This window comes from Mesoplodon densirostris, chromosome 5 (genome assembly GCF_025265405.1).
Source record: "Mesoplodon densirostris isolate mMesDen1 chromosome 5, mMesDen1 primary haplotype, whole genome shotgun sequence".
NCBI classification, from domain to species: Eukaryota; Metazoa; Chordata; class Mammalia; order Artiodactyla; family Ziphiidae; genus Mesoplodon; species Mesoplodon densirostris.
The window spans coordinates 14,373,504-14,398,627 of record NC_082665.1 but is presented as its reverse complement, the minus strand read 5'-3'; the positions used below and the strand labels follow the sequence as shown (position 1 = coordinate 14,398,627).

At 35.7% G+C, this 25,124-nt stretch overlaps 1 protein-coding gene and 1 pseudogene across 1 annotated transcript; both read right to left on the bottom strand.

Moving 5' to 3' along the window:
• Positions 1-368: 368 nt before the first annotated feature.
• On the bottom strand, positions 369-7,607 carry LOC132490402 (keratin-associated protein 5-3-like; annotated as a pseudogene).
• A 5,417-nt stretch (positions 7,608-13,024) lies between these two features.
• On the bottom strand, positions 13,025-13,279 carry LOC132491394 (keratin-associated protein 21-1-like). Its single transcript, XM_060100264.1, has one exon. It carries the CDS (start codon positions 13,277-13,279, stop codon positions 13,025-13,027), a length of 255 nt encoding a protein of 84 aa, XP_059956247.1.
• Between the last annotated feature and the right edge of the window lie 11,845 nt (positions 13,280-25,124).

The window sequence follows — 25,124 nt, the reverse complement described above, 5'->3', positions numbered from 1 at the left end:
TGTGTTAGTTGGATACTTAGGCTAACTTTGTTGAACTTACACACAAATTGGACTCACAAACGCGTTCTCAGAATGGAACTCATTCATATGTAGGGGACTTACTGTAATTACAATATAGAAACATAGAATAAGAATGTAGTGGGTTTACACTTGGACAATGGTCAAAATGAAGTCTTTTGCTTTCCAGGAAGATTATGGAGTAACTCAGGCCCCCTCAATTACAAATGGGACTTTCAAGAAGACAATCAAAAAGTTTTCTGCAGGCTCTGAATATTCTAGGAGAAACGATGTGATTGTGAGACATTGAAATGGAAAAAGCCTGGGATAATCATTTAGAGGAAAATGTGCACTGCAATTACATTCTAGCATCAAGAAGAATAATATCTTCTATAGAAAAATGGTTGGTATCCACAGCAGGCAGAGCAATAGCCACAGCTGTAGCCACAACCATATATATCCATGACCATATCCACGGCCATATCCAGAACAATATCCACAGCTACCACATGAGTTTCTGTAGTAGTGTTTACATTGTGTTTACAGGAGGGAGTTTGGTAGTTCTGTAGAGGATCAGACAGAGGTTTCTGAAGTCTGAATATTATCTCTTGCCCTAAGACTTTTAATACTACCAGAAATGGGTGGAACACACAACACAGACTCTGTGGCCTCATTATCACAGCAATTTTCATTTTTAAAAAGCTCATCAAACTAAGGACAACAATTTTTTCATGTAGTTATGTCCAAGATTTGGCTGTAGCTAGTCATGAAAATTATAAGAAAACAGATATAACCTCCACATTGAACAATCATATTTTGTGGAATGTAATCAGACCTAATTTAGATTTTCATCCAGGAGGCATTAACTCTTCTGTACTTCCAGGTACATATATGTGCACACTGGGAGATGTTCCAGTATCTCATATCTCAGAATTGATAGGAAAACACCAGGGCTGGAGGTGACAGACAAACAGCAGGGGAATAAGGGGAGAAATTCTCAGGTTATACCTACAAAAATGTGGATGGAACCAGGTAGAATTTCTACTGAAGTTGTGGCTAGTGCAAAAGTCAGGTGAGGCAAAGAAGATCTGAATTGGTACAAAACAGGGGTTTGATATAATATACCAAAATAAAAGCAACCATGATTTTGTCCAATGCAACATAACCAACTCTAATTAAGCATTCTTGGAATATTTCAGTATGATACTTCTTTGAAACATTTTGCCCAGTTACATCATCAAAATTTTATCTACACAAATCCTACTGATTCTTCAAGGCACAGCTTAGACTACACCTCATATTAGAAGCATTCCTGGACATTCACAATGCGCTTTAGCTGTAATTCCTCTATTCTTCCACATCTCCCCTTGTCTAAATCTATTGTGATCCTGAATATGCTGTATTAGCACACTCTGTTTTAATTACCTGATTCCTTCAGTCAATTGTAATGTAAGACAGATAATTTTATCTTCTGTGACTCTAAAGACCTAAGCACTCACTGTTGAATGAGAGCCTATAAGATTTCTTCCACTTGGAAAAATTGTAATTATTTTTATGTATAGGATGTTATATAAGAAAAATAACAACAATGATAATAACAATTAATAATATTTATATTTCCCTTTATAGTTTTGGGGCACACTCATATTTATTACTTCATTTGATTCTTACAAAAACAATGTAATAAGAAGTCATGGTATTTATTTTTGTATGCACAGATGAGAAAACAGAGGCCAAGGAGAGTTGTTATGCCCAAGAACTCTCAGCTGTTTAGTAATAGAGTTGAATTAGTCCACATCCTACTATAACCATAAAACCTAAGGCAGGATCCATGAACTATTTTTTCCTCCAGTTTTTAAGATGGAAAATATTCACTGCGTCTGACTAAAATTACCAGTATTTTGCTACTTCTGCCTTACACTTTTATCCTCTGGATTTCCTTTTTTGTGTGTGATCTTTGCCATTCTAGCCAAAGCATGCTGTAAACCATCAAGCAAACAAGTGAGTCCCTCTCAAACCTGCTCCATAAGCCTTAAGTACCACACAGTGGTATTAGAGCTGTTCTGCTCATGCAAAGACATTCTCTGTCTGTTGAGAGTAGAAATTCCTTGACACTCTGCAAGTTAATTTTAGAAATTACAGCATCTGAGTGGAAGTGATTATAACTTTTCTAGGCATCTCAAATTTTAATCATAGGATATAAGCACTCTAGATCAGCAACTTTCATGTCAAAATTAAAACCTCAGATTCTAGGTTTGCTTTCTAATTATGATTGTACCATTTTTGCAATTCTTTCCACTAAAATATAGTCAGCATTGGCTCCATTCCTGCAAACTTCATGACCCTTTCCATATTTCACGTGTCACCTGCTATTCCCCAAAACAGCTCTAGCATGACCATATTTACTTGCACCATTTCATTACTTGATTTTCTAGGCAGTGACTGAACCACACAGTTTAACTTTACAAGAATTTTTGAATGCTTACATCATGCAAGCACTATTCCGGGACATAGAATATTGAATAAAAATATGTATATAGTGCTGAAAAATGAGCTCTAGGCTTTTGAAAGTCTCCAGGGAGAGTGAACACCATTTCCATTTGGACCAGTCTCCATCCTTTCACCACACGCTACATGAACGATTAGTCATTTCAATATTTACATTTCCTCACTTATTCACTCTTCAGTTTACTGCAACCACTATTTACTGTTATCACATTACCCCCTCCAAAAAAAAAAAAAAACACTTTTCACGAAAGATCCTATGTCTTTTGTCAAACCTAATGGAAGCTTCTCAAATAATTATTACAATTTGATGATAAAGTAAAAAAGCAGGACCAAATCACCAGAAAACAAACTATTCTACCAAAACCCACTAATTTGTTACTAATAATACAATGACAAATATTATATCAATATACCTGGTGTCACAGTGTATTTTAGCATTCATAACTATGGAGTATATATATATATATATGATACATGTACAAAACATCTAAAAGAAGTGCGCCTACCTATTTGATATGAGGAAACAAATTATTGATTAAAATTCTGGGATTTTCAAAATATTGTCAATAAAAATAATATATAAGATTGAGCCATATAAAATTGTCATTTTTGTAGATTAAGATGGTTAAATGTCAACAATTTCATTATTCAACCACCTAATAATAAATATAATAAAACATCTACTGAGTTCTTACGGTGGTATAGAATGCATATTTTATTTAGTTCAGTACTCTCAACAATACTGATCTAACACTATTTTGTCATTTTACCTTTGAGCATACTGAGGCTCAGAGAAGTTAGATAATGTTCCCACAATCACACAGCTAATAACTGATGACGCCTATGCTTGAGCATGTAGTGTGACTCCGGAACCTAGGCTCTCCATCACTGGCTATACAATCTTCTTATTTTAAGTGTGGTCATTTGTATGACCTTGAGGAAATGATATCTTGAAGGAGAGTACAGTTAAAGACAATGTTTCCTGCACCAGAGAATGTGGATATTGACTCAAAATAGGCTTAAGATTTCTGGACATGCAAAAATATTGTAGCCTCTCTTCATTTATTTCCATGGATCTTTCTTTTCTTTCTTTCTTTTTTTTTTCTTTTTCAGGCTCATAATTAATACACACCTATTGTAAAACTTTCAAAGAAATAAACTTGTTTCTCAATATCAGGAGGGATACGGCAGTGGTGTGTTGTTGTTTAATGACTTCTGTTGGGAGTATGGGGTCTGATTTGCTAATTTCCATGGCGTACTAGCATGACTGGTTTCAAGTTACCAACTGGCTTACAAAATTGCTGAAAGCCGATACCATCTTCTAGTACTTTAAAGTTTAAATTTCATGTTTAAAACATTAGTCAATATGGAATTTCTGTTGTGTATGGTGTGAGGCAGGCATCTAACTTTTCTGTGTCTAAACAGATGGCAAATTGATCAATTCCACTTACTAAATACACTATCTCAGATCAAAACTTTGCCTTTACTGGACCCCACCCCCTCCCCCAGAAGTCTTTTGCATTGAGTACTGTGGTCTTACTGGTTCAGAATGATCTACTGCCTATATGTTGATAGCATGGCTAGATTGTCTGATCTTTACTGGTGGCCTAACATGGTTTCTCTTCCTAGCTACAGTCCTCTCTGGACCAGCTTGTTGAGACCTTCTAAAACCACATGGAAGAGTAGAAATATATCATGAAATACTTATAGAATTTTACATTTTCCAGGAGCCACATTTTAAAAAGATAAAAAAGTGAATTAATTTTATAGCATATTTTATTTAACCTAATATATGCAAAATATTATCACTTAATGTATAAACAGTATTTTTTAAATTAATGATATAGTTTTCATGAATTTTTTACAGTAAGTCTCTGAAATCTGGTGTGTTCTTTATACTTAACAGCTCTTAGCCACATTTCAAGTGCTCAATACCCACATCTCTCTAGTAGCTTCTATATTGGACAGTGCAGCTTGAGAAAATCTGAGGATTCCTCTATGGGTGTAGCCATTGATTATAACTTTTCCAGTAGCAGTTACTACTCTAGAAATAAGCAGCCAGCTTATTTACTTCTTTTTCTAAATTCCTCTGCCTTGAATTCCATTTTCCCTCTTATTTAACTCACCAATTTCAACTCATCCTTTATGTCTCTGCTCATATACCATTCTCCTTTGGAAGCAATTTATTACCCTTGTGTAGCCTCCTTTTCCCATATTCTAGTTGACTTAGGCTTCCCCCTGGAGTTCTTGTTCAGTAGCCCTATAACACCTGCAAGCATACCTGCTATAATGTGAATCTATGATTTACTATTGATATTTTGTATCCAACTGAGTATTTCAAATTCTTAGAAGAAACAATGTGTTTTATATCTCTATACCAAACACCAAATCGCAGCACATAGCTGGAACATGAACTTAAGGTTTGTTAAATGACTGAAAGAACAAATAATGGATTTTACAGTTTAAAACCTTTACAATATGTAATAGTTCATCAAAGAAAAGGATTTTGAGTTTCCTCATAAAGGGGTTATAAAGTTTAAATCATTTCCTACCTACGGAAATAACTCATTCATGGCAATGGTCTTTCTTTTCCTCTATAATATGATTAGATATGTGAAACCAAATCTTCATTTTTCCCAACATTCACCAAACCCATACTACATACACACACACACACACACACACACACACACACACACACACACACAAATTTTCTCTAATTTTAATCATCCTTATCTCTCTTAACATTATCACCATTTTCTCATTTCACTCAAGCTGATAGTATCAAATTTTCTTGGAGTGATGGTCATAACATTTCAGATTTTGAGGATAGATTGTGAAAATTCTTCTCTGGATATATAAATTATTTCATACATGCCTAATAAAGGATAGAACCTTTTCTGGATACATAAATTATTTTATACATGCCTAATAAATTACATTTTTCCTTATTTTAGACATACCTTTGATGAGGAGGAACATAAGGAAACAAGTTAGATTTTCAAAGAGCTTTAACTGTTAGAATTCTCTGCCTCTGCTTGTAAGACTAACCTTAGGATTACCCAGAGCATAGTTATTCCTCAGATCAGACTAACAAATGTTCCGGCTACAAAAACCATCCTGCTCTTGAAAGAACCCCTGTTTCTTCATCAGTCAGACAAATTATATCCTGGACATAACCTTACACTAGGGCAGACTTTGATGGCAGGACCATCTTCCTTGGTTTGGGTCGTTTTGTGGGGTCTCCTAGCTCCAGGGACCTCAGTGTCAGACTTTGGGCAGTGACCCATGTCATGCAAGTAAGACACAACATCTTTATCGCTGCTGGTTGAAACTCGATTGCTACTGAGTCTGAAGAGGCTTTTCGGTTGTAGGATCTAAATGTTAGAGTTTGGGAAGATCAGGTGAGGAAAGAACACTAAAGTCAGAATCCAACAAAGCAATAGGTTCTCCGATTCGTAATTTAACTGGACTTTTTAATCTCATTCTTGTATCTGTCCCAATTAAGGCATTAGACAACCTTATTAAGCCACTAGACCTCACTCTTTTCAAGCTGAAAAATGTAGTACTACCTAAGCAAACCCAAAGATTAATGAATTCCTCTTCCCTCTGACACTTGCTACTGTCCTTTCTAGTCTTTCTTTGCAACTGGCATCAGCTCATTGGTCACAACTTTCAAACACCTCCCTGAGCTATATCTCTAATATTTCAGTCCTTACTATATCTCTAATATTTCAGTCCTTATTCTCTTTCCCATTAAGTTGTTTTATTTCCTCCATAGCAACTGTCAGTCTGAATTCATCTTAATTCTTTTTTACTGTTGAGTTTTATCCTCAGGTACCAGAATGTAAACACTGTGAGAACAGGAAACTTGTCTATAATTTTCCTACTGTGCCTTCACTGTATAGAACGAGACTCTTTCAAAACTATCTGTCAATTAAGTGACTTGAATAAATTTCCTCAATCTCAATAAATATGTGCAAATAAATATATTAGCAATTCCATCAAAAGAAGATGATACAGTAGAATAATTTTATTCTAACTTACCCTTTCCTAGTTATTTATTCCTCATGTACTTTAATACCTAGCTCTGCTTATAATTTCTCATTAATTCTGGAAAATATCTCTTCCATTCCATTATTCCTTTAAGGACTCAGGTCACCTCTTCTCAACCTTGGACTCTACATTAACATCCTGGATAAAGTGTCATTCCTCCTTCTCTTTCCCCTCCAGCTCCATCCTAGACACAGTGAGATTTGGAAAGCAAAGTTCTGAAATACTGTGAGATTTGTGCTTGGGTATATGAGTGCCTGAGCATGTGGGATACAAGAAGTAGGTGGAGAAGACATTATTCCTGGTGCAGGTATAGGAAGGAATGTTTGTATTATATCAAGGAATAACTCAAGGTTCAGGCAATATGTTAGCGCAATTTTCAACAGAGGCCATATTATCTCAAAAAAGACTAATTTACAAGCAAATACACAGAGATTTATTAGGAGCAATGGACTATTTTTATTGAGGATAAGTGATTTCTCCAACTGTACAATGTTAGGATCATCAACACAGTCATAATAAAGAATCAGAGATTAAGAGAGTAAAGCCTAACATTTAGAAAAGAGTCAGATGATGCTATGATGGAGCTTCAGGCCACAAAGATGCCAATCTAAAAATGGGTAGATGGAGGTCAAAGTCTCTGTCAGGCATGTAATTTCTTGGATATAGAAATCATGGGTTATAGATCCTTGAATCACCATTATCTTTAGATGTGTTGTTTCAGAAGCAAACAAGGCTTAGATGGTGATGTTCTAGCAGCAAGAAGAATAACATCTCCTATAGCAAACTGGCCAATAGCTGCAGTAGCCAGAGCCGTATCCACAGCCACATCTGCTTCCATAACCACAGCCATATCGGGAGCCATATCCACAGCCATATCCTGAGCCATATCCACAGCCATAGCGAGTCCCATATCCACAGCCACAGCAGAAGCCATATCCACAGCCATATCTAGTGCCATATCCATAGCCATAATAGGGGCTAAATCCACAGCCATAGCTCTTTCCACAGCCATAGCCACAGAAGTTGCCATAGTACTTGCAACACATGTTGTTAAGGGAAGTGGATTCAGGTGGGTTGCAAGAGGATGTTTCTGAAGTGTGTGTGTCGTCTGCTTCCCATGCACCTTTATATACTGTCAGTAATTGGCAGAGCATACCATTCATTCCCTGACATAGACAACAAATATGCAAGCAACGATTATATGCCAGTCACTGTTAACAATCCATAATAGTTTCTTTAAAATGAGCTCGTTATTTTGGATACTCCTATTTTATTTAAAGAGCATCATTTTAATTTGTTCTGCTGAAGAATTTTCTCAGTAGAATCATGTGCCCAATAACTGATTTTTTGGTTGGGTTGTTTGGGGTTTTTTGTCTTTGAGTTGTATGAGGTGTTTGTATAATTTGGATATTAACACCTAGTCAGTCACATCATTTGCAAATATTTTCCCACATTTCATAGGTTATCTTTTTATCTTTTCAACTGATTCCCTTGCTGTGCAAAATCTTTTAAGTGTAATTATGTCTCATTTGTTTATTTTTGCTTTTATTTATTTTGCCTTAGGATACATATCCAAAAAAAATGATGCTATAATTTATGTCAAAGAGTGTTCTACCTATGTTTTCTTCTAAGAGTTTTATATTTTCAGGTCTTACATTTAGGTCTTTAGCCCATTTTGAGTTTGTTTTTGTATTTGGTGTGAGGGAATGTTCTACTCTCGTTGTTATACATATGGCTGTCCAGTTTTCCCAGCACCACTTGTTGAAGAGACTGTCTTTTCTCTTTGTATATTCTTGCCTCTTTTGTCATAGATTAATTGATCATAAGTGTGTGGGATTATTTCTGGGCTCTGTATTCTGTTCCACTGACCTATGTGCCTGTTTTGGAGCAAATACCACACTGTAGTATAGTCTGAAGTCTGGTAGGGTTGAACCTCTAGCTTTGCCCTTTATTATGAAGAGTGCTTTGAAAATTGGGGGTCTTTTGTTGTCCTAGTTTTAGAAATATTTTTCTATGAATTTTAGGGTTGTTTAAGGATTATTTGTCCTAGTTCTGTGAATTTTAAAAATATTTGTTCTAGTTCTGTGAAAAATGTCATAGGTATTTTGATAGGGATTGCATTAAATCTGTAGATTTCATTGGGAGGTATGGCCATTTTTATAATATTAATTCTTCAAATCTAAGGACACAGGATATATTTCATTTTCTTTATATCAATTTCAATTTCCTTCATCAAATTTTAGAGTTTTCAGAGTATAGATATTTCACCTCTTTGTTTAAGTTTATTCCTAGTTAATTTTTGATGCAGTTTTAAATGGGATTTGTTTTACTTTATCTTCCTAATATTTTATTATTAGTATATAGAAACACAACTGATATCTGTATATTAATCTTGTATCATGCAACCTACTGAATTCGTTTATTGGTTCTAATGGTTTCTGGGTGGAGATTGTAGAGTTCTCTCTATAAAGTACCATATCATCTGCAAATAGTTATGGTGTTAACTCTTACTTTCCAATCTGCATACATTTCATTTCTTTTTCTTATGACTGCTGTGGCTAGAACTTCCAGTTTAAGTAGAAGTGGCAAGAGTGATCATCCTTGTCTTCTTCCTGAATTTAGCAGGAAGGCTTTCACCTTTTCACCATTGAGTATTATGTTGGCTGTTGGTTTGTCGTAAATGGCCTTTATTATGTTAATGTATTTTCCCTCTACACCCACTTTGACAAGAATTTTTATCATGAATCGATGTTGAATTTTTTCAAATGCTTTTTCTGCATCTATTGAGGTGATCATGTGATTTCTGTCTTTCTTTTTGTTGATGTGATGTATCACATTGATTGATTTGCACATGCTAATCCATCCTTGTGACCCTGGAATAAATCCAACTTGATCATGACGTATGATCCTTTTTGTATTATTGGACTTGGTTTGCTAATATTTTGTTGAGTATTTTTGTATCTATATTCATCGAAGATATTGGACTATAATTTTCTTTTCTCTATAATCCCTTTGTCTGGTTTTGGTATCAGGGTAATTGTGGCCTTGTTGAATCAATTTGGGAGTGTTTCCTCATCTTCAATTTTTTGGAACATTTTGAGAAAGATTGGTGTAAGTTCTTCTTTTTATGTTTGATAGAATTCCACTGTGAAGCTCTCTGGTCCTGGACTTTTGTTTGCTGGGAGTTTTTCAAATTACAGATTCTACTTCACTTGTAGTGATCAATCTGTTCAAATATTCTGTTTCTTCTTGATTCAGTCTAGTCATTCTGTATGTTTCTAGAAATTTGTCTGTTTCTTCTAGGCTGTCCAATTTGTTGACATATAACTGTTCATAGTATCGCTTATGATCTTTTGTATGTCTGTGGTATCAGCTGTTATTTCTCCTCTTTCTTTTCTTATCAAAATTAAAGTAACTTTTTATAGTAACAATTATGAAATCCAAGTTGGAAGGGAGTATAAACTCTGGAAGGTGATTCCTTCTACTGGAATCTCACATTTCAACAACAAAAAAATGAGTTATGATCCAGTAGTCTATGGAATGCCTTCAACAGGAATTTTCACGAAGCTGCTGATTTCATTTTCTGAGAATATTCATTGTTAGAAAATTTTCTTTCAGTTGACAAATCTTTCATTGGTCTAATGACCATATTTTCACCATTGAATATTATATTGGCTGTTTTTCATAAATAGCCTTTACTACATTGAGATATTTTCTCTCTACACCCACTTTGATGAGCGTTTTTATCATAAATGGATGTTGAATTTTTTCAAATGTTTTTTCTGCATCTAATGAGGTGATCATGTGATTTTTTCTGTTTTTGTTGTTGTTGTTGTTGTTAATGTGGTGTGTCACATTGATTTACTAGCATATGTTAAGCCATCCTTGTGACCCTGGAATAAATACAACTTGATCATGGTATATGAACTTTTTCTGTACTATTGAATTTGGTTTCCTAAAATATTGTTGAGGATTTTGCACCCATATTCTTCAAAATATTGGGCTATAATTTTCTTTTTTCTGTAGTGTCTTTGTATAGTTTTGGTATTGGGGCAATGGTGACCTTGCTGAAGGAATTTGAGAGTGTTCCTTCATCTTCAATTTTTTGGAACAGATTTAGAAGGATAGGTATCATTCTTCCTTATATATTTGGTAGAATTCCCCTGTGAAATCCTACAGTCCTGGATTTTTATTAGCTGGGAGTTTTTTGAATTACAGGTTCAATTTTACTTCGAGTGATCAGTCTGTTCAAATTTTTTCTTCTTAACTCAGTCTCAGCATTCTGTATGTTTCTAGAAATTTGTCTGTTCCTTCTAGGATGTCCAATTTGTTGGCATGTAACTGTTTATAGTATTCTCTTATCATTTTCTGTATGTCTGTGGTATCACTTGTTATTTCTCCTCTTTCATTTCTTATCAAAATTAAAGTAAATTTTCTATAGTAACAACTAGGAAATCCAAGTTGGAAGGGAGTATAAACTCCAGAAGATGATTCCTTCTACTGGACACTCACATTTTGAAACAAAACATGAGTTGTGATCCAGTAGTTTATGGAATGCCTTCAACAGGAATCTTCACAAAGCTGTCAATTTCACTTTCTGAGAATATTAATTATTAGCCAAATTTCTTCCAGTTAATGAATATATTTTTTATGATATTGGTCACTGGTATAAACTGATCACTCTGCTATGTTTAATCCATAACACTAGGCATAAAGAAAATATCAATATATCTCCATTCCAATTTTTATTATTCTCCAGTTTCTTTCCTTTTCTGTCATCATTTAAATTCAAAACTATCAATGTTATTTCACAAATTCTCTGGATTAGACACTTTACTTTTCAATACCACTGCCAACACACACTTTCTGATGACTATACTTCTGGATTACTGAAAAGTCTTCTATCTTTATTGCATTACTTCTAAAACCTTTCCATTCAAACCTCGCAATATTGATCCAAAACAAAAAATATATATCTATTCTATACATCACTGAATAATCATCTCTCACAATAGTGCCTGGCACATAATTTTCGCTCAATCAATATTTCTCCAATAAGAAAATGGATGAAGTCAAACATTTGTGTGGCACATATAAATTGTAGGATATTTGTAAATATTATCACCATTTTCTCATTTCTATAAAGCTGAGTGTCTCAAATGTTCTTTAACTAAGGAGTCACAACATTTCAGATCTTGAAGGTATGTTAAAAGCTAGTGTGTGAAGATTCCTTTCTGGATATACAAATTATCTCATACATGCTTAATAAATCATATTTTTCCAAAACTTAGTGAACTTCTCTCACCCTTACACTTACTACTGTACTTTCTGTCTTTCTTTGCAATTGACATCAGTTCATTTGCCACAAGTTCAAAATTCCTCCTGAACTATCCCTCTAACACTTCAGTCCTTACTCTCTTTCCCATTAAGCTGTTTTCTTCTCCCCATCCCAACTGTCAGTTTGAAATTTTCTTAATTATTTTTTACTCTTTTTATCTTCACATACTAGAATGTAAACACTGTGAGAGCAGGAAACTCATCTATAATTTTCCTACTGTGTCTTCACTGTATAGAATGAGACTCTTTCAAAACTACTCAAAACTATTTGTCAATTAAGTGACTTGAATAAATTTCCTCAATCTCAATAAATATGTGCAAATAAATATATTTGCAATTCCATCAAAAGCAGATGATACAGTAGAATAATTTTATTCTAACTTATCCTTTCCTAGTTCTCTTTTCTTCATGTACTTTAATACCTAGCTCTGCTTATAATTTCTCATTAATTCTGGAAAGTATCTCTTTCATTCCATTATTCCTTTAAGCACTCAGGCCACCTTTTCTCTACCTTAGACTTTGCACTAACATACTGCTTAAAGTGCATTCCTCCTCCTCTTTTCCCCTTCAGCTCCATCCCAGACAAAGAGCGATTTGCAAAGCACAGTTCTGAAATACTGTGAGATTTATGCTTGAGTATGTGAGTGCCTGAGCATGTGGGATACGAGAAATAAGTGGAGAGGTATTATTTCTGATGCAAATATAAGAAGAAATGCTTATATTATATCAAGGAAAAACTCGAGATTCAGGCAAGATACTAGCCCAATTTTCAACAGACACCATAACACCTCAAAAAAGACTAATTCACAAACGAATACACAGATATTTGTTAGAAACAATGAACAATTTTTATTGATAGCAAGGGATTTCCCCAACAATAGGATGTTAGGATCATCAATACAGAGAATCAGAGATTAAGGGAGTAAAGGCTAACATTTGTAAAATAGGCAAATGTTACCACCGTGGACTTCAGGCCACAAAGATGCCAATCTAAAAATTGGTAGAGGTCAATACCTCTGTCAGACATGTAATTTCTTGGATATAGAAATTGTGTCCTAAAGATCTTTGAATCAGTATTATCTTTAAATGTCTTTTCAGAAGCGAATTGACCTTGGATGGTGATGTTCTAGTAGCAAGAAGAATAACATCTCCCATAGCAAACTGGTCGGTAGCTGCAGTAGCCAGTGTCAGAGCCATATCCACAACCATAGCAGGAGCCATATCCACAGCCATATCTTGTTCCATAGCCACAGCCATAATGGGAGCCATATCCACAGCCACATCCATAGCCATATCCACAGCCATAATAGGGACTAAATCCACAGTCATAGCTGTTTCCACAGCAGTAGTCACAGGAATTGCTGTAGTAGTTGCAAAACATGTTGTCAAGGGAAGTGGATTCAAGTGGGTTGCAAGAGGATGTTTCTGAAGAGGGTGTGTCATCTACTTCCCATGGACCTTTATATACTGTCAGTAATTGGCAGAGCATAACATTCATTCCTTGACACAGGCAACAAATATGTAAGCAACCATTATGTGCCAGTCACTGTTGACAATCAATAATAATTTGCTTAAAATAGCTTGTTGTTTTGGAGACTCCACTTTTATTTAAAGAGCGTCATGTTAATATGTTCTGCTGAAGAATTGTCTCAGTAGAATCATGTGCCCTAAAACTGATAATCATTTTCAAAGTCTCCTTTCATTTAATATGTATCTTATAAAACAAGCTTGTTGGGGAATGTAGGAAATTTTTGCCCCCTTTTCTCTCTCATCTTTCCAAAACTCCTGCTTCCGGCCATAGGAAAGGTAATACTCCTATCTCCTTTCCTGACTTCTTGCCAGGCTTCTCCAACTCTATCAGTGTTCCGTACCTCCTCCATGTCCAACTCTCCTCAAATCCCAAGAAACAGATCAACATCTGATCATTCAAAGCCAACCACATCCACTGGAAGAGTAACTACTTATAAGTGTGGAGACAGTGTGCTGTAGGTAAGTTTCTTGTTATATTTCCTTCTTCCATGTACCAGGCAAAGTAAGGTCCTTCACAGGTGGGACAGCCCTCCTTTCTCTCCCATTTTTTTGCAGCTACATAAGTATTAACAATACCACTGAGGAGACTTTCACAATCTAACCAACTTTATTTGGCTGAAGAATCAGAAACCTCAGACCAGAGTCTAAATTTTTTCATATACAGATCTTATCAGAGTTTTGAATTATGAGAGATTAGTGCATTCCCCTAATTCAGTAAATAATTCTTTCCTTCTCCTATCACTACTGTTCCTTGTATGCTTAGTTCAGAAGCTAAAGTTTAGTAGATAACATTGATACCTACAGCAAAAGCCCACCCTCCTAATACATTCATGACATAAAGTAGTACAAAACTCAATTTTGCCCACTATTTATATATACATTAATCAGAAGTTCTCAACCTTTTACAAAAATTTTCATTGTGATTTTGAAATATAATATGTCCCCTTTCTTCCAAATAATCCTACCACATTTACCTTTTCAACATATAAAAGAGGAAAATGAGCATAATTTCTTCTGCTATTAATGTTTTTCTTGCCACCTTAATTCTCAGCTAAAAAAAAAATCTGTTTGCACATCAAAATTCAGATCTGTGATAAGTTCCTGCGAGATGCCTTTCCTCACTGCTAACGTCTGGATTGGTTCATCCTCCTCTTGGCTCCTATGTGCAGATACATGTCATAGCACTTGTCAAGGTTTATGGAAACAATGTCTTGCCTCACTAATTAAAATATGTCACTCTATACCAAACATCCAGTCTTTCCATGACCAAACATTCAGTTCAAAAAAAAAGTGTTGCTTTTTTTGTTTGTTTGGGGAGAGGGGGTTGTTTCCTTTTGATTTGTTTGCTTATCTTACTTTCTGGGTTTTATTTAAAATCAACATCTTCAGAATCAGGCAAACTCAAAAATTTACATTATTTTTTACTGTAGCAACCATGAAATCCAAGTTGGAAAGGAATATAAGGTCAAGAAGATCATTCTTTTTACTGGATACTTAAATTTCAACAACAAAGGAATGAGTGGTGATTGAGTACTTTATTGAATGCCTTCAACAGGTATTTTCACAAAGCTGCCAATTTCAATTTTTGAGAACTTTCATTATTAGACATTTTTCTTTCAGAGAAATCATTCTACCTATTTTTCCTGGTATTGGTCTCCAGTCTAATCTGATCACTCTGCTATGTTTCATCCCTAACCATAAACATAAAGAAAATATATTCCCACTCCAATTTTTCTTATTCTTCAGTTTCTTACCTTTTCTGTCCTCCTTAAAATTCAAAACTATAAATTCTACTTCACGAATTCTCTGGAATAGACACTTTACTTTTCAATGCCACTGCCAACACACACTTTCTGGTCACAGTACCCCTGGATTATTGAAAAAGACTTTTATCTTTATTGCATTATTTCTAATACCTTTCCATTCAGATCTTGGATACTGGTTTATAACAGTAGAAATAATCTCTATTCTGTGCATCCCTGAATAACCAGCTATGAGTACAGTGACTGACACATAATTTGAACTTACTATTTCTCCATAAAAAATGAATGGATCAAGTCAAACATATGTTCAAACATTGGTGTGCCACTTATAAACTATAAGATATTTGATTATATGCTTAAATTGTCTGAACACCAATTTCTTCTTTCTAAAATGGAGCCTAACTATTTTTACATAACTGTTTTTCATATATTGCATGCCTATTTAATGCTCTGGGTCAGGAATTTTACTCAGTAAATGTTATTCCTTTTATCTCAGTTGTCTTTTTTCCCCTTGGCTATAAATATTTATTTTTGTGATTATCATTTTAATACATGTTATTTAAGAATGTGCTTTTTAGAATCCAAGCATAAGTTTTAATTTAAATAATTTTATTTTATTTTATTTATTTATTTTTTTTTTTTTGCGGTACACGGGCCTCTCACTGTTGTGGCCTCTCCTGTTGCAGAGCACAGGCTCTGGACGTGCAGGCTCAGCGGCCATGGCTCACGGGCCCAGCCACTCTGTGGCATGTGGTATCTTCCTGGTCTGGGGCACGAACCCGTGTCCCCTTCATCGGCAGGCGGACTCTCACTGTGCCACTAGGGAAGTCCTTTTTTTTTTTTTTTTTTGCAGCAACATGGATGGACCTAGAGATTATCATACTGAGTGAAGTAAGTCAGACAGAGAAAGAAAAGTACCATATGATATTCCTTATATGTGGAATCTTTAAAAATGGTACAAATAAACCTATTTACAAAACAGAAATAGAATCACAGATGTTGAAAACAAACTTATGCCTACCAAGGGGGAAAGGGAGGGCCGGAGAGGTAAATAGGGAGATTGGGATTGGCATATACACACTATTATGTATAAAATAGATAACTAACAAAAACCTACTGTATAGCACAGGGAATTCTACTCAGTACTCTGTAATGACCTATATGGGAATAGAATCTAAAAAAGAGTGGATATATGTATATGTATAACTGATTCAATTTGCTGTACAGCAGAAACTAACACAATGTTGTAAATCAACTATACTCCAATAAAAATTAATTTTTAAAAATCTCATTTTTCTTACCCCATAGTTTTAAATTCTTGTCTAATAATAGATTTCAGATACCCATATTTATTTGTTCTGAAATGTTGATTTAGTCTGAATTTAAGGTAATAGATTTGTAACTCAAAAGAGGTCATTCTATGATACATATATATATGCTTTAATTAAAATTGTTTTTATGATAAGGAAGCAAAACCCCCCAGAATATAAATTACCTTCTTAGCAGCCTTTTTGCACCCTGATTGAGCCATTTTGTATAGTAATTTACTACCAAAAATACAATGTCAACATTATGTCATGGGGCATGGAATCATGCATACTTTCAAGTTCAGAAATCTATGTTATATTTTTAAAGCATGTATCTTGGGAACTTGTTTAGGTACATATCATGTAAAAACTTGATGTGGACTTTTTTGAAATCCACAAGAGTAAAAAGATCAGTCCAAAGAAAAATATTTTATTTTTAAGACTATGTCTATTTTGATAGCTTGGATTAAGTATCATCTTGCAGTAAGACATTTTAGTCAAGATCAAAGATTTATTAAACAGTAAATCTTCATTATCCATGTGAAATATGTTCTAGAGATTCCCATAATTAGTAATGTACATAAATTTCCCCCTTAGAGTATATTTTTTCTAGCTTCAAATCCCCCAAAATCTTCTAATCTAAACTCTCATTAAACAATGAAAACATTCCCTCTAACCAGTCCATCTCTATTGTATGTTGGAAAGTGTCTGTATACACATTATCTCAATTCATTTTCACATCATAAAATGAACAGCATGGGTACTTGACAAACAAGTGTTGAGAGAAAGAAGCCGAACCTCGCAGTGATCAAGTCACTAGCCTGAAGTCACACAGCAGAGGAGTATCAGAGCCAAGTCTTTTTTTTTTTTTTTTTTTTTTGCGGTTCGCGGGCCTCTCACTGTTGTGGCCTCTCCCGTTGTGGAGCACAGGCTCCGGACGCGCAGGCTCAGCAGCCATGGTTCACGGGCCCAGCCACTCCGCGGTATGTGGGATCTTCCTGGACCGGGGCACAAACCCGTGTCCCCTGCATCGGCAGGCGGACTCTCAACCACTGCGCCACCAGGGAAGCCCAGAGCCAAGTCTTCATAGTCTTCAGCTGGTGGGTTCCCTGGCATATGCTCCTCTGGCCAGGCCCTCTCCTGCTCGCGGAAGAGGTATGCACTGCACTCTAGGTACTCTTAAGAGAACAGGGAAAGCCTGAGAGTTCCTCTCTAGATGTGCTTAGTGATTACACGTCCCCCAGGAGTGATAATAAATGGACACAAAGATTTATTGTCCCACTCCACTATCTGACTGGCCAATTCTTACTCAGGTCTCAACTCAAGTGCCTCCTCTTCTCAGATCTCTTTCCTGATGCTCACAACACTAAATAATCCTCCATATTTTATAACTTTCACAACATATGGCTATAAAAACAATTACTTCATTCTATTTTTAATCTTATGTTACTCCTACACAAGATTATGAATTCACTGAGAACTGAGCCCACTTGGATAGACAGATTAGATAGATGATAGATAGATAGATAGATAGATAGATGATATATAGATATAAATGATAGATGATATATAGAGAGATAGATGATAGATATGATAGATATAGATAGATAGATATGATAGATGATAGATAGAATATAGATAATAGATAGGTACACAGATAAGTTGTCCACAACATCTGCCACACCACAAACCTTACCTCTCTTTCCTTAGCTTCTACACTGGATAACAACTTCTTCCTACACTGCTGAGGATCCAGAAGAACTGACACGATTTTACTTAAAGACAGAATGATTGAAGCTCACACCAGCTACGATATTTTTCCTATTTTTCTACAATACTTTGTAGTGTGAAAAGCTGACTCCCCCCTCCATCCACTCTCCTTACTCCTGCAACAGAGGACGCAAATCAGAGAAAGAATATCCCCCTTTACTTTCTTGTTTCTAGAGTACTAACATCATTTTCTCTGCTAGTCAGGCTCAATACTTCTGAGTCATTCTTGACAAACAGTTCACAGAGTGTCAGTCCTGGATGTACCCTAGGTCACCACTTACCCTGGAGTTCTCACTGTGGTGATCTTGCCTTCCTTGCCTACGATCAGGCAGCTTCCATCACATGCATTCCAGTGGAACAGCCAATTCAGCTCTCAGAGCCATAGTTATTGGAAACATATTTATTATTTAGAAGTCATTTTCCCAGTAATTATCACCTGTCAGTTCCAACTGTGATTTCTGGGACACGAGAAGCAAATCCAATTCTCCTGCCATATTATAAGCCTTTAAATATGTTTTGATAACTCATGTCACTTCTTTCCTCACAAGTCTAGGTATTATAAGGATACATTTCCACTAAGTTTCTCTTCCTTGGACACCTCTTCTATCTTCCCCCTCATCATGACCAGAATTCAGAGATTTACCCTCTCAAGGGGTTCAGAAGTCTATCACTTCTTTCCCTTTATTTGTGTCAATATCCAATTCAGGTCCACATCACAGCTTCCCTGAATTCTCCTAGATTCATATCTCTTTCTCTTCCTATCCATTCTGTAAGACAATACCAGTTTCATTCCCCATAAACACATAAATAATTCTTCTTTCTGTGTATATGCATATACAAGTATGTATTTGTTATTTTAGATGTAAGTAATGGCTAAACAGTAAATTATTGAAGAGAAATGTTTGGAGAAACCAATGAAGACACAGGGATGCACAAGAAATTAAAAATTAAAAAACAGGGAAGCTACAAAACCTGTAGTCAGTGATGCATTATAATAAGATTAATGACACAGACTAGATAGATTCAAAGAAGCATTTCATTGGGAAACCAGTTTGCCCCATTGTGGAACACTAATGCTCATGGCCAAGGACACAACGTAGAAAGAAAGCATGAGATAGATGTAAGAGTTAAATTTCAGAAAACAAATGGAACTTTATCTTCTTTCTTCCATTGTTATCAAAGCCTATTTATGACAAAAACATTTGAAAGGAATAAAAATATTCAATGGCTACTCCTTGGAACAGATTTCCACTTGTCACTTCAGTAGCAAAGGATATTCTGGTAGTAATTTGCCAACAGCAAAAGAAATAGCATCTCCTGTAGCAAAATGAATAGTAGCCATGGCAACTACAGCCAGATCCATAGCTTGACCCATATGGCCACTACCACAGTGCCTTCATTCATAGACATAGCCAGAGACATAACTGTAGCTATACCTCCATAGGAATTTCCATAGCAGTAACAACCCATGATGCTTAGGTGCTAAAAGTGTCAGTGTAAGGTATATGTGGGAAGCAAGGGAGTCTGAAAATCAGAGTGTTACCCACAATCGCAGACCTTTACATGCAGTCAGGTGTGGATGGGAAACACTGAGTCAGCCTGCTCAGTGACATAACAATTTGCTTCGAAAGAGCTCATTTTACTAGGCACTTCAAATTTGTTAAGAAGTCTCTTTAATTTGCTCTTCCCCAGAGTTTTCTCTAGTTAATAATAAGCCTGGAATAACACTGACTTCTTTTTCATGACCCCATCTCCATTGAAAATGTATCTCTCATGTGACTCATGACCTAACAAAGACCAAAGTAAATGTTTCATCCTCTAATTAAATTCAGTGGCTTTGAAATCATGTGTGTGTATGTGCATATATGTTGCATAGTTTGTGTATATGTTTATCCTTATTAGACAAGATGAATAATATTGTTATCACTATCTACACTTTATATAAAATAATATAATACTACAATACTGAGGGGTATTTTGGAGATCCAGAGAAATTGGAGGGTATTTTATTTATTGGTCCCTATATTTTTACTTTCATACAATTTTTAAAGGTTAGTTTCCATTTATAGTTATTACAAAATATTGGCTGTATTCCCCTTGTTGTACAATATATCCTTGAGCTTATCTTACACCCAATAGTTTGAGATTTAAAAAATTAAGTGACTTGGCCAGAATAGCACAGCTGTTTAATGATAGAAATATAACTTAGTCATTTGATTCCAAATTCCATATGCTTCAAGTTTGACTTCAAGAAGAGACAGAATTTAATAAATTAGTTATCATTAAAAACATCAAAATGCCAATATTTGCATTTTGTAAGTTGTCAACCTCCATGCTTTGCTTTTTTATATTAACAGAGCATTTTTTACATTTCACTTTGCCCTCCATAGGGCAAAGTGTATAAACAAAATGTGAGTGGATAATTTTAACTATGTTTCTGTGAGTTCCAAGTATCTCTTCATGAGCAAAATACCATTATTACTCGCTCTTCCAATCATACTGCTCTAAGCTTTGTCCCTTGAGGTCAGAATTGCCTACTCCTCTTCCTACTGAAAGAAGAGATAGGCAAAGATAGGTTTAAGAGAGAATTAATATGGCTGTTTATAAGTGCTTCAATTCTGGATCTGAACCTGTGTAAAACTTTAATCATGATCCTATAAAATTAAACCATAAAGTAAATGTCATCTTGAAGCTTAGACTTCCATCATTATTGCCTATGCCTATCCCTGCCCCTAAAGAAGTCCCCACTACACGTACAATCCTTTAAAATTGGATCTGTGTTATGATTCCACCCACATAGCAAATTCTCCCCTGCCTTCTCTCCAAACAAGTTTAGAATAATGATGTTTGCTTACACAAGTTTAATTGGATTCTTTGCTAGACAGTCATGAAGCAAATCAATTCAATTTACCCAACATATGCTGAGTACACACCATTTATGAGGCACAATCAGGGCCAACTGCACGGCTGTGCAACCAGTGCATGTGCACAAGGCCCAGTGCTCAGAAGGCTCCCTGTGCTTGGTGTTAAATGCTCCATTGTCACCATCTCTAAGTTCTTAACACTTTTTATCCTTAAATTTGTGGTTTGTAAGTGAAGTCTGCTGGGACAATGGAACATGTGCAGAGGATTTGGGGTGTTATGTCACATGCAGTCCCACCTCTCACGACTTCCCCACCTCCCCAGAATAAGTCCTCAGTTTCCCACTGCCTCATCCCCATCCAGTAGTCCTATAACTACTGCTACCTTCTACCCCCTATGCCTGACAGGAACCTGGGTACAGGCATGGGAAAGATGGGATCCAGTACTTGTGAGGGTCTAGATTCACTCAACAGCTATCCTCATGCCCAAAAGCACATGACATTAAGTATAAAACAAAAAGCATCATAATATTTCAAAAGAGACCACAGAATACAGGCAAAATATATTTTTTCCTGCATTTTTGACACATTTGCAGTTTGCTGGGACCCTGCAGATTATGTAGCTGGCCCTGGACACATTGCCAAGGATTGTTAGGATTAAGTAGGAAAGCATGTGTTCTCAGACCTGCAAAATTCCAACGATATCTTAGGAATTAGTCCTTGACCCTGTAAGCGGTCCATAAGCTGCCAGTAGGGCACTAGTAAATTGACTCACTAAAAAAATTAAATATTTCCATCTTGGTTAATTTCAAACGACCAACGGGATGTCACTGATGTGGAGTGGGGAAGAGATGCACATTGTTAGTCTTCCCAAGCTGGTACAGGCTGGCTTCTGCACACTTCTGCAAGAGATGCCTCTTGGTGTGGCACTTTAAAAACATGAATCCTGGCTTCAAATTCTGGTGATTCACTGAACTTCTCTGTGCCTCAGTTCCCTCACCTATAAGATGAGGACATGAAATGATAGTATCTAACTCTTAAAGTTGTTGAGAAAATCTGAGTTAATATCTGTAAATCACTTAGAATAACACCTGGCCTCCAGTGAGTGCTATTTAAGAAGTTCTGTTTGTGTTATAAAATGGCATCTGTGATCTTGTTATTTCTCCCATACACCAGAGTGTGAATTCCTTGAGGTCTAGAAATTTAACTTATGCCATTAAATCCACAACCCCTAGTGAAGTCCAATACATCATATTTCATGAATGTTTGATGAATGAAAATTTATAATTCAGAATCTAAAATAGAGATTTGTTCATTAAAGGTGAATTTTTGTCTTTCCCCAAAGCATCCATACACACACGCATACATACACACATACACAAACATACATGAACACATACATACAAACACATACACATACACACAGACACACTCTCTCTCTCTCATGCAATCACATTTTATCTGCTCTCTACTTTGGACCTCAAAGGTATTCAATGCTAAAAGATATCTCTCCAAAATGTCATGAGGTTTCTTAAAACTAACTAATACTATTTGACTTTGCCCTCCATTACAGAAACTTGTACAAAATCATGTAATTTTTTTCTGTTTCTACATCCAGCGTCATTATTCTTCTCAAGCCTTTATATTTCAGTGCCACCCTTTGCCTGCAGAATCCCAGAAGAGAGTTGAGAGGACAATTAGTTCTACCTCACTCCTGATGCAGCATTTCCATCCAAAACATGTCCACAAATTGGTGACCTGAACTAGTTTAAAACTTTTAGAAACAGGGGAGCCAAGCATATTGCCAATCCACTTTTCAGACAGAACTAATTTTTAGAGGAATTTCTAATGTCAAGAAGTCTAACCCCTTGAATCTTCCATTTACTCTTAATGATTATGGCCTCTTGAGGTGGAAAAGCAAATAAAATACAGTTATCTAACACTTTTCAAATATCCAGCACCCCAGACAATATTTCCTGCCCCTATTTCTATCATTTTAAATACTATGAAAACAGGCTTCTTTTTTTCTAGTAAGGGAAGTCTCCCATTTTCAAATGTTAATATTCAACATATTGATAATGTAACACTAAATTCTTTCCATGTATTTCCCATATCTTGTTTTTCTATTATTTTTATCTTTATGGATCTAATCATGGTTTGTTTTGCAAGCAGATCACTGTGACTAATTCACAAACATATTGTATATCTTCTCTGAGTTACAGAATATTATTATCACCATTATTCTTTTATAAGAGTTAAATTTTGGCAGAATATAGGAAGAAAAAGTGGGATCACTCCAGGAATTTCCCTTTTTATATATAGTAAAGGAAAGTGGAACACCAAAGATCAAAGAATACCCATCCTAAAAACGGAGCCTCAAGTTCTCAACTACTTGTAGAAATTCTTTATTATTCAGTCATGATTGGTAAACTTTGACAATTTTTACCCATTACAAAGTAACCATCTTCCCTCCATTCTTCCTGAAGCCAAGCATATTTCTGCATTTGTTTCTCGCATTTCATCTCTCTCAATAGTTTTGTAATGTCAATATTTTTAATTAATTTTGCTGATTGTCTTAATAAGGAATAGCTCTCATTAAACCCAGACAACATATAAGTCGTGTCATGGTCAGCAGAATTCTAAGACAGCCCCCATGAGTCCCACCCACTGGCATACATGCTTTTTGCAATCCCCTCCCCTTTTTTTTCCCCTTAATATTTATTTATGTATTTATTGGGCTGCATCAGGTCTTAGCTGCCGCACAGTCTTCTCTCTAGTTGTGGGGTGCAGGTTCCAGAGCGCACGGACTTGGTTGCCCCTCGGCACGTGAGACCTCAGTTTCCAGACCAGGGATCAAACCTGTATCTCCAATACTCGGTCTCCAATTTTGATCTCTCTTTCTCCTTTCTTGATTGAGCCAGTCTCTGAAAGGTTAGAAATAAATTCACTGGTGGTTTTTGTAAGGTTGCTGATCTGAGACGTAGCTGTCTCTCTCTCCTTCTCCTTCTCCTTCTTCTTCTTCTCCTCCTCCTTCTTCTTCTCCTTCTCCTTCTCCTTCTCTCTCTCTTTCTCTTTCTCTCTCCCCTCTCCCTCCATTGTTAGTTTTAAAGAATCAAATGAAACATGAATTCTATAGCATCAAGGAAATGGATTCTGCCCAAAACCTGAGGAAACTTGAAGTAATGTCTTCTATTTCAGCCTCCAGGTGAGAATTCAGCCTGGCCAACAACTTGATTTTAGCCTTGTGAGACCCCAAGCAGAGACCCAGTGAAGTTGTTCCCAGACTCCTGACCTACTGGCAGATAATAAATGTATGTTGTTTCAAGCTACTAAGTGTGTGGTAACTTGTTACACAGCCATAGCTAATGAATTTCTGAGGAACTGCAAAATTGAAGAATATATATATTCTTCACCTTACGTTTTCACATAGATTGTTTTATTGTGTTCCTCTTTGATGAATGACCATCAATCTCCCTCCTCCCCTTGACCATGATGTTTCTTAAAATGGTAACTGATACTCATTTTATTCACTCCTTTGCTATTCACTCCTTTACTATTCTTTCAGTCCCAAGTTAAGCAAACTGTATTCACTCTAACCTTTCTATGAAAATATTCAATATTCTCATGAAATCACCATAATTGAACTATTTGTCAATGTAACTGATGCTTTGGAATAATTCCTTTATTACTTTACAAAGAAGCAGGAAATAAAATGGTCATATCATGGAAATATAAGCTCTTACTTTTAGTGGCCTTATTACACTTTGCCTGAAGTGTTTTATATAATAATATATTATTGAAAATGTAATGAAAGCAATCTGGTATAATACGATACCTTGGAGTTCAGTAACTAAGGGATGAAGAATTTTTATCCTTACATAATATTCCATTTAGAGCTATTTCTATATGTTTAATTATGAATAGTTGCAATTCTTCCTGAAATTTTATTACCAGTAAATGAGTTTGATGACTTTTAGATGATTAACTCTTAGAAT

Excerpts from the sequence above, each read along its gene's own strand:
- LOC132491394 (XM_060100264.1), bottom strand. The coding sequence starts at position 13,279 with ATGTTTTGCAACTACTACAGCAATTCCTGTGACTACTGCTGTGGAAAC.